The sequence below is a fragment of the Pelodiscus sinensis genome, chromosome 2 (assembly GCF_049634645.1).
Source record: "Pelodiscus sinensis isolate JC-2024 chromosome 2, ASM4963464v1, whole genome shotgun sequence".
Taxonomy (NCBI): Eukaryota; Metazoa; Chordata; order Testudines; family Trionychidae; genus Pelodiscus; species Pelodiscus sinensis.
Genome location: NC_134712.1, coordinates 87144020 through 87155143, shown reverse-complemented (window position 1 = coordinate 87155143; position 11124 = coordinate 87144020). Strand labels below are relative to the sequence as shown.

The window sequence follows — 11124 nt, the reverse complement described above, 5'->3', positions numbered from 1 at the left end:
CCATTTCTGTGAGCCCATCCCTATTTAAAGGAGGTAAAGAGACACACAGACATCTGCTGCAGAACTTTTCTAGACTGTAAATCCCTAAATATACCCAAATGTCTCCACTCAATCCCAAAAAACAGCACCTCTCACTGCATAGAATTATGTTACAATTGTCCAGAACACCCTCAGAGGCCATCAAGGACAAGAAGCTAAGAACAGGACTAGAAACACAAAGTCTTCTCGAGAATTATCCCTATTCACACCAGTGGTGATTACAGAATACTGACAATCAGGGCTGCCTTTCCATGACTCTTCCTCTTGCTATTCCTGGATGGTTAAGAAAAGAGATTACAGGCAGTCCCTGGGTTACATGGATCCGACTTACATCGGATCCCTACTTACAAATGGGGTGAGGCAACCCTGCACTAGCTGCTTCCCCACAGCAGACCAGGGAGACGCGAAGCTAGCACGCCCCTCCCCCCCCCAGGAGACCAGGGAGATGCTGAGTGGCATTTCTCAGCAGACACCTCAGCTTGAGAATAAAGGACTGCAGGAAGTGAGGTGTGGGAGAATAAAACTGAGCTCTGGAGAAATGTTTGGCTAGAGTTTTCCCTACAATATGTACCAGTTCCGATTTACATACAAATTCAACTTAAGAACAAACCTACAGTCCCTATCTTGTATGTAACCCGGGGACTGCCTGTACTCAGAAGGAACCTTGGCAATAGGCTGTTAACATCTACTTTTGAGGAGACTCTACCATCCACTCCCAAATAGGGATGTTAGATAGTGCATAAGGGCATGTCTACACAGCAGGGCTAAACTCAAAATAAGCTATACAACTCCCCTGGCCACTGGGAGCTGCAGAGCTGGTGCTTGGGGTGGGGGCACTGTGCAGATCCCCCGGGCTGCCCCTACGGTTATGAGCTGTGCTGAGCCACAGCACATGTGAAGCAGGGCACACTCTCAATCCTGCTCTGCAGCAAAGTTTGGGAGCCAGAGTTAAAAGTCTGATGGGCCAGATGCAGCCCACAGGCAATAGTTTACCCACCACGCCCCAATTCCTCACCAGCAAGCCCAAGCTCAGTTCCCCTTTCATATTATTCAGCACCTATGAGTTGGGTGCACTGGTGAGACAAGAGATTGAAATACAGGCAACACACAACTCCATAGTTCCTTTATACCAAGCATAAAGAGCACTATATACCAGCTTTCTGAATACCTAACTGAAATTACTTCTGGGTGAAGATTAGATAGAAAAACCGAGTCCAGGAAAGGCTTGTGTGATGCTGGTAGGAAGACAAAACTGCTCTGTAGAGCTAGTCTTCTCTCTAACCCCTCTCCCCACCCGGACACACACACTTTCAAGAATATTCTCTCATGTTTTTATGTTGGTCCTTAGCCTTGCAGCTTTTATCGTGCTGGTAAGATAAAGCACCACCCTCCATCTCCAACAGCCAGAAAATCATGCACCATCTTATTAGTTCCAGACTTTACTGTACTGATCCTCAATATTCAGAACTAAATGCAAAACCCAATTATTCATCTTAATTGTCCCTCAGTTTATTCTCACATACACACACAAAACCCTTTCCCTTCTCATCCATTAACACCTTTTTTCCTACCAGCAGGGAAGGGAGAGATTATAATTTTTTTTTTTCAAATAGTTGGGGATATTCAGTTGCCATTGCAATGAGAACCATGTAAGTACACAGGGGCTACGTCTACACTGGCCCCTTTTCCGGAAGGGGCATGTAAATTTCACTAGTCGTCGTAGGGAAATCCGCGGGGGATTTAAATATCCCCCGCGGCATTTAAATAAAAATGTCCGCCGCTTTTTTCCGGCTTTTAAAAAAGCCGGAAAAGAGCGTCTAGACTGGCCCCGATCCTCCGGAAAAAGTGCCCTTTTCCGGAGGCTCTTATTCTTCAAAGTAAAAAGACATTTTTATTTAAATGCCGCGGGGGATATTTAAATCCCCCGCGGATTTCCCTACGACGACTAGTGAAATTGACATGCCCCTTCCGGAAAAGGGGCCAGTGTAGACGTAGCCAGGGAGATCAGGCAGAGATGGGAATGGAAAAAAGAAGAATACAGCTCAAACTAGAAAGGCTCAACATCTGAACATTTATCTGCCTCACCATTCTAAGGCTATAAAAGAAAGGTGATTGAAAAAAAAATAAGTGTGACAAATAGTTAGATTGCAGGAGTGCCCACTATGTGGTTTCTAAACATGAAGACACAGTCCCTGCTCCGAAGCAGCATACTTTACTCACCTGAAGTATCCATCACAATACCACCTGCCTCTCTAATAATGACAGTCGCTGCTGCCAAGTCCCAGCAGTGTAAACCAAACTGGTAATATGCATCTGCAGCACCAGATGCCAGATGGCACAGAGCCAAGGTAGAACTTCCGATTACACGAATCCTAGAAGCAGAGAAAAGAAGAGGTATAAAAGAATGAAAGCGTGAAAACTCCTTGTATTTCAACACAGGTATTTATTAAAGGATACAATATGCATCACATATGATTTAAGTAGACTAACATTCTGCTTGGAATTTAATAAACTTGAGAATGTTTAGGATTTTTAATATAATAAAACTTTTTCTTAAAAACCTTACCCATGCACTTGTGCTTTCAGTAAGCTCTCCATGTTACTGAGGAACAATTTCAAAGTCTCAGGGTCGCGTTTTGGACCAATCTCTGTTAATATTAAGGCCTTCGACTTATCTGCAATGTAAACAGTTGTTTCCATTAACTCAACAACCTTTCAAAGCAGGCCTTGGCAATTTCTCCGCATTAAACACGAAGGTGGTTTTCACAGCAAAACTATTTTTCATACACTCAAACATTATTTCTCTTTTCATGTTCTTTCACAGGATAAGAAATTGCTTTTGTTTAAATGACTGTAACCAGACTGAATTGCTCATACAGCTGGGTTATCTAAAAATACTTGTTTGGTAAAAGAAGGGAAGGAAGAAGAAGGGAGAAAAAAAACCCGGCAGTTTCTATGGGTTTCCTTTGTTCCCATGGAATTTTTCTTTACTGACCAGTCTGCCTTTGGTGACCTCACAAACTTTTAGCAGTCAGCTAAAATAACTGACCTAATATCCATGCCTGTTCCCTGCCTCTGTAAATTAATTGTATTTTAAAGCAGAATAGTTTCTGAACAGAGAACTTTGATCTCTTGGATAAGACCATTAATTTTAATTAGACAAAATAAAGTGTATGAAAAGTATACAAATATCCACCAAAAACTACATCTATCTTGCAATCACTACACCCTTTTTCATTCAGGTATGGGAAAGATTACAGAAGTCACAATCCTGAAAGTATCCACATATTTACCAGTTATTCTGTATAAAGAAAAGTCAGTATGCCTAATTCTGAGCTAATTTTTGTGGCACTATTTTTTCCTTTTGAATTAGAACATAGGAACATAAGAACGGCCGTACTGGGTCAGACCAAAGATCCATCCAGCCCAGTATCCTGTCTGCCGGCAGTGGCCAGCACCAGGTGACCCAGAGAGGGTGGACCGAAGACAATGATCAAGCGATTTGTCTCCTGCCATCCCTTTCCAGCCTCTGACAGAGGCCAAGGACACCATTTTATCCCCTGGCTAATAGCCTTTTATGGACCTAACCTCCATGAAATTATCTAGCTTCTCTTTAAACTCTATTATAGTCCTAGCTTTCACAGCCTCCTCTGGCAAGGAGTTCCACAGGTTGACTACACGCTGTGTGAAGAACTTTATTTTATTAGTTTTAAACCTGCTACCCATTAATTTCATTTGGTGTCCTCTAGTTCTTCTACTTAGGGAACTAATAAATAACTTTTCTTTATCGGCCCTCTCCACACCACTCATGATTTAATAGACCTCTATCATATCCCCCTCAGTCTCCTCTTTTCTAAACTGAAAAGTCCCAGTTGCTTTAACCTCTCCTCATATGGGACCCGTTCCAAACCCCTAATCATTTTAGTTGCCCTTTTCTGAACCCTTTCCAAGGCCAAAATATCTTTTTTGAGGTAAGGAGACCACATCTATACACAGTACTCAAGATGTGGGCATACCACGGTTTTATACAGGGGCAGTAAGATATTCTGTGTCTTATTTTCTATCCCTTTCTTAATAATTCCTAGCATCCTATTTGCCTTTTTGACCGCCGCTGCACACTGTGTGGAAGTTTTCAGAGAACTGTCCATGATAACTCCAAGATCTCTTTCCTGATTTGTCGTAGCCAAATTAGCCCCCATCATACTGTACGTATAGTTGGGGTTATTTTTCCCGATGTGCATTACTTTACACTTATCCACATTAAATTTCATTTGCCATTTTGTTGCCCAGTCACTCAGTTTGGTGAGATCTTCTTGGAGTCCCTCACAGTCTGCTTCTGTCTTGACTGTCCTAAACAGTTTGGTATCATCCGCAAACTTTACCACCTCACTGCTTACCCCTTTCTCCAGATCATTTATGAATAAGTTGAAAAGGATTGGTCCCAGGACTGACCCTTGGGGGACACCACTAGTTACCCCTCTCCATTCTGAAAATTTACCATTTATTCCTACCCTTTGTTTCCTGTCTTTTAACCAGTTCTCAATCCAAGAAAGGACTTTCCCTCTTATCCCATGGCCATGTAATTTACACAAGAGCCTTTGGTGAGGGACCTTGTCAAAGGCTTTCTGAAAATCTAAGTATACTATATCTACTGGATCCCCCTTGTCTGCATGTTTGTTAACCCCTTCAAAGAACTCTAATAGGTTAGTAAGACATGATTTCTCTTTACAGAAACCATGTTGATTTTTGTCCAACAAATTATGTTCTTCTACATGCTTCACAATTTTATTCTTTACTATTGTTTCGACTAATTTGCCCAGTACTGAAGTTAGACTTACCAGTCTGTAATTGCCAGGATCGCCTCTAGAGCCCTTTTTAAATATTGGTGTCACGTTGGCTACCTTCCAGTCATTAGGTACGGAAGCCGATTTAAGGGATAGGTTACAAACCACAGATAATAGCTCAGCAATTTCCCATTTGAGTTCTTTTAGAACCCTTGGATGAATGCCATCCGGTCCCGGAGATTTGTTAACATTAAGTTTTTCTATTTGTTCCAAAGCCTCCTCTAATGACACTTCAATCCGGGACAGTTCCTCAGATTCATCACCCACAAAGGATGGTGCAGATTTGGGAATCTCCTCAACATCCTCAGCCGTGAAGACTGAAGCAAAGAAATCGTTTAGTTTCTCCGCAATGGCTTTATCGTCCTTGATTGCTCCTTTTATAGCTCGATCATCTAGGGGACCCACAGGTTTTTTTAGTAGGCTTCCTGCTTCTAATGTACTTAAAAACATTTTGTTATTTCTTTTTGAGTTTTTGGTTAGCTGTTCCTCAAAATCTTTTTTTGCTTTTCTCATTACATTTTTACACTTGATTTGACAGTGTTTATGTTCCTTTCTATTTGTCTTACTAGAATTGGACATCCACTTCTTAAAAGATACCTTTTTGTCCCTCACTGCTTCTGTTACATGGTGGTTAAGCCACGGTGACTCGTTTTTAGGTTTCTTGCTACGTTTTTTAATTTGGGGTATACATTTAAGTTGGGCCTCTATTATGGTGTCTTTAAATTGTATTATATTCAGTAGCTTCTCATTTATATAAATATAGGGGTCTAATCAAAGCCAAAAAACACTTAAAGCCAAAGGAAAGATTCACATTGAATTCAATGGGTATTTGATCAGGCTTTAAATGAGGCTAGGTATGTATTGTGTTACGAGCTATGCACAGTATTCCTTCCAAATGATTTTAGAGGGGGCTAGGGATATAACTATCGGGTATTTGTGTAAATGTGTAGCCACTAGAAATGTTAGCACTTACACATTTACATGATCGGGGGGCAGGCAGGAGCTGGTGTTCACAGGGAGCAGGCAGGAGCCGGTTCCCCGCAAGCACTGGCTCTCACCTTCCCCCTCCCCCCCACTGCCTTTGATAAAGAGGCAGCAGTATGAGGGGCAGGTGACTCCTGCCTCCCCCCACTTGCTGCCTGTGGGGGGGATGCAGTAGGGGAGAGCACATGGAGTTGATAGGATTAACCAATAAGACCAGGCTCATCGATTAATTGTGTAATTGACTATATGTTGACATCACTAATAGGGATAGTGGGCCAAATGCTGAGTGATGCTATCAAATGGTATATTGATGACCAAATTAATGTGGCCCGAGACATCTTGTAATTAAATTGACATGCCAGGTACTGGCTACCTACAAATATAAAATGGTATAATGGATTCAAGCAAATTGATTAGCAATGGAGAAGTAATATAAATGTAATCAGAATAAAACAGTCACAGGATGATTACAAACATAACTGCAGAAACACAGACTTCATAACCATTTTTTAAAATCTTACATTGACATATAGAAGCACAGCTGTCCTTTAAAATTATGAGGACATTGATTTGCCATGACTGGAAATTTCTGGAAGCTGAAAGTAATCTGCTTTTGGTCCTCTGCTTACTACATCAGTGTTTACAATTATGGCACACTGAATACTACCGAATAATACTCTTACTACAGAGATCATTATTAACACCATGCATTCATACCATATACACCTCGGCCATAACAAAAATAACTATTCTATGGAACTGCAAAAATGGCTATAAACCTGTTCCTGATTAATAAACAAACACTTCCCAAATTCTTAGTCAAAGGTATGCTCATTTAGGAATTAGGTTTAAAGACTGACACACTGAGTTGGGGCTTAAGGCATAGGAAGGAATTGAGTTTAGGGAAGAGACCATCTAGTGAAAAGACACCAGGTGGCTTCAGGAATGCAAACTACAGGAGACAGCTGACCAGAAGACAAGTCCTCCACCCTGAGGAGGGGAAGAGAAAAAAGTCAAAAAACTTGCATCTGACGAAGTGGGTCTTTGCCCACAAAAGCTTATGCTTCAACACATCTGTTAGTCTATAAGGGTATGTCTACACTACCCCGCTAGTTCGAACTAGCGGGGTAATGTAGGCATACCGCAATTGCAAATGAAACCCGGGATTTGAATTTCCCGGGCTTCATATGCATAAGCGGGGCGCCGCCATTTTTAAATCCCCGTTGGTTCGAACCCCATGCCGAGCGGCTACACGCGGCACGAACTAGGTAGTTCGAACTAGACTTCCTAGTTCGAACTACCGTTACTCCTCATTCAAAATAATGAAATTCTCCCACAGTTCTTGCTCAGCTGAAGACCCAGGACCATTTGGACATAAAAGTGAATGCAGTCAATTTATGAGGGATGTAGGACAGCTGGGAGATGCACTGATTCCATAATCCTCCCAGGCACACTCTGTCAAGGGGGTTCTTGTGGAATGTGGGATGGATTTTAAACTTTCATCCCCTGGCAAAACATTATTGGAAGGGTTGCTAGTTCAGGAGCATGGATACCTATTCATGAGATAAATGTCCTCCCTCAGGCACAGATGTCTCCTGTGGGCAAAAAGTGTACCATTTGCACTCTTTTTCTTCAGATGGAAGACACCTGGCTCACTAAAGACTGGTCAAAGCCAAAAGGCTGGATCCAAATTTTTCCAGCTATCAGGGAAGTTCTGTTCATTGAGGGTTAGCCTGGATCTATATCTAATATATACATTAAACTGCTTTAATTTACTATGGTTTCAACCTCCACCAAAATAATTTTTCTACTGTAATGTTTATCATTTCTGGGGTACAAAGATACAGTTCTGTGACATCTACTTGCTTCTGCCTGCTAATGTTGCCTTATCTTCTGCATTGGATTTGTTTAAAGAAAATGTCTTGTGTCTTTATCAGCATCGCTTAACTAGGTTTGTAGTAATAAATGCTAATACAGGATGGACTAAATGTTCTAACCAATTGTATGATGAAACATACCTCTCACACATCACAGCAAGTTGTTTTTAAAGAAGTATAATGTATGCATCCATTAATTCCATTTACTATTGGTATACATGTTTAAAACTGCAGTATATGGCACCATTAAGTCATCTGAAAATAAGTGAATGACATATGTCATAATAATGTAGGTATGATTCATCATTTCAGTTGTACTTTGTATCCCAGGAATTACACCAGTATAGAGCTGGCATGACATAGTGGGGAACGTCATGTATTTCTTTATCTTAAAGAAGTGTGGGAAATGCAAAATATTTCAGGACCATTTAATATTCATTCACATAAACCTCTACATTAAACAGAAATTTGGGAACATTATTATATTTACAAGCAAGACACAGTTATGATGCAGGAGAGAGACTTTAAATCAGGATAATAATTTCCATTTAGGATTAGCAGCAACTCTGAAATTAAATTTATTCCTTTTAGAGTTCTAACAAAAATCTAGACCAACCTGTCTCTTTTGATACCTGAAGCCTTTTTTCATTACAAAATGCCCCTTGACCTCTTCTGCCAGTGTATAATCGTTCTTCAGTGCAATGGTAAATTACACCAAATTCAAGCTTTAAGATTTTGAAAAGGAAAGAAATGAATGCAATTCAAATTACTCATCACAAATACAAACAACTAGTAATGGCAGAAAGATCAACATTATTTTAATTAGCATATATAATCAAAGATTATGCTGCTGAAAATCAGTAATTTTAGTGTTATACTGAAGATTTAGATACACATCATGTTAATTCCATCTAATCACATCTCATTTGTATGCACACTATTAGAATAGAATAAAAACGTATTCAGAAATTCAATTCAGAAGGTTAGTGAGAATATGTAATTTCCCCGAAGCCAAATTCGGAACATTTTATTCCCATTGGGGAGCAGTCACTCATATGAATAAACCCACTGATTTTTATCAGATTATCAATTTTACAAACCTCAAGCATCTCAAATTTTAACAATTCAAAAACATATGGGCTTGGCTTACAAAACAGGCATTTAAAAATACATAGTTTGCAGGTCATAATACATTTCACTTGTCTTCTAGTTTTTGAGCCCTTGAGATGCACTCAGGTCATCTTTTTGAGTTTTTCTTTGCAATCATGAAGGCTAGTCACTAACTGATCTTTTACATGAACACTGAGAGTCTCATTAAATCACCTGACTCTAGAAGCTAGGTCTTAAAGAAAAACATCAAATATCATGAGACTCACAATAAAAATCATGAGAGTTGGCAACACTGATATCTGTGTGAGTATCTGCTTGCAAATGGGAATTAGGAGTTCACAAGTGGAGCCTTAATAATCCAGGCCCAAAGTACCTAATATTCTGCATAACTGTAGTACCATCCATTAGAAGATCTAAAAAACATTGTACAGACATTAATACATCAGTCCTCACATAATTACTATGAATAAAATATCATCGACATTTTACTCATAGGGAAACAGAGACAGAGAGTGATGTGCCTAAGGTCACAGAAGACATTTATGGAAAAGCCAGTTAAAGGATTCTGATCTTGTTGACTCTCAGTCCTTTGCTGCCTCTACTCATGACCTGTGCTATGTGAGTGACTGCCTCTCACCCAATAGTCCTCAAAGATAGCTCAGAGGGAATGGGTTTTCCTTGCTCTTCATCCTGAGGTCCCATCTAAACCAAGCTGGAGTCAGACTCTTCTTGGTTCAGGGTCCCTATGTATGGAACTCCATATCTGAATCTATCCACAAGAATCTCTCTTTACTAGTATTCAAGATTTGATGTTAGATCTTTCTATTCAGATCAGTTCACCTATGCCCATTTTAGCTCCGTTATTGAGTTATTTTTTTCCTTTTGCCTGTTTATTTTTAATTAGAATGAATGATAAAATTTAATATTATTTTTTGTTTTAGTTTCATTTCGTATACTAAATTCCACAAGTAGCATCTAAAGCATAATGGTTGCTATTGAAAATAAATACACACTAAAGAAAGCTGATTTGTAATTATATGCAATACTTGAAAGCATTGTGAAGAAATAATCTTTGGAATGGTACTAAACTCTGTCTCTCGGGTTTCTTTTTTTAAATGGCAAGTTGAAGTCAATATAAATATGTGTACAACACTATACTGTCCAAATCAAAGGGAGTTGTTAGTCCTCATCATCACATCTGAAAATTAGGCCATTGCTGAATTTGCACACGCAAAATTCCTGTTGGCTTTAATGGAAGCTAACAGCATGTCTATGCATGTAAATATAAAGGCCCAAGAGGCACACTTTACAATAGAGTGAATAACTTCTTTAAAATAGCTACTTTTATTTTATAAATCACACTTTAAAAGGACAGTAGCTGTACAACCCTTCTAAAATGAATTGTGAGATTTAGAAAACTTAAAAAGAATTGTATTCCCAAGTTCCATGGCCAGGTTCTTTGTTTTATCATGGACGGGGTCTTATGAAGGTACATGGAATAATGTTAAATTTACGGTTCCTCAAAAGCACAAAAATGCAGATTAAGGGAATCCAAACCATAACTTTGCACATATCACAGAAAGAAATCCTACTATATACTGTATATATCAACAATTGCCTGAGAGTCATGGAGATTGCTAACAGCTTTAAAGCAATAGGAATCAGCAGGTCAAGAGAACATTAGAAGATAAATACAGAGATGCTTAGTCACAATTTAAACATAACTTATCAGTGCCTGATTTTATTAACCCTTGCATCAGTAATCCCTTTATAATCATATAAATCCAATGAATATGGGACTAACTACAGGAGTAAACGTTTGCAGTATTAAATTGTTATATTGGTGTGGTTGGACCAAACAAATTTCAATAGCTTGGAAAGCACCTTTGTATTAATTTTTTTTGTTCCCACAGGGGCCTGAGCCTTGTAGATGGATCTCAGGTTAGCAACTCACAGAACACATACCTCTTGGTTAACAGCAAATCCGATGCTAACTGCGACTGTTGGAAACCTGTGAAAAATAAGAAAGAAAGTACTATTCATGAATAATTTCTTTAAGTATGCAAATTTCGCAACTCTCAGCAGCAACAGGATCCAAAGAGAGCACTGTAAATTTTCTCAGCTAAAAACTATATTATACCTTCCCTCTGTTTCCACCCAAGAATGTCCTTTGCCTTTGTCAATGTTTTTAAAATTACCGAAACTAACATTTTGAAAAGTTAAAAAATAAATGTATGAAAACATAAATAGGGTTTTGTATATTAAACATA

The 11124-nt window shown here is 39.3% G+C and overlaps 1 protein-coding gene across 1 annotated transcript in view; it reads right to left on the bottom strand.

Annotated features, from left to right (window-relative positions):
* Nucleotides 1-11124, bottom strand: part of IMPA2 (inositol monophosphatase 2) — a 35581-nt gene that overhangs the window by 10605 nt on the left and 13852 nt on the right. The window contains exons 4-7 of the mRNA XM_006117489.4: nt 10820-10865; nt 8361-8469; nt 2606-2714; nt 2260-2411 (exon numbers count right to left, since the gene is read on the bottom strand). Of these exons, the coding sequence (XP_006117551.1) occupies nt 2260-2411; nt 2606-2714; nt 8361-8469; nt 10820-10865 (416 nt within the window). The remainder of the gene's footprint in view (nt 1-2259; nt 2412-2605; nt 2715-8360; nt 8470-10819; nt 10866-11124) is intronic.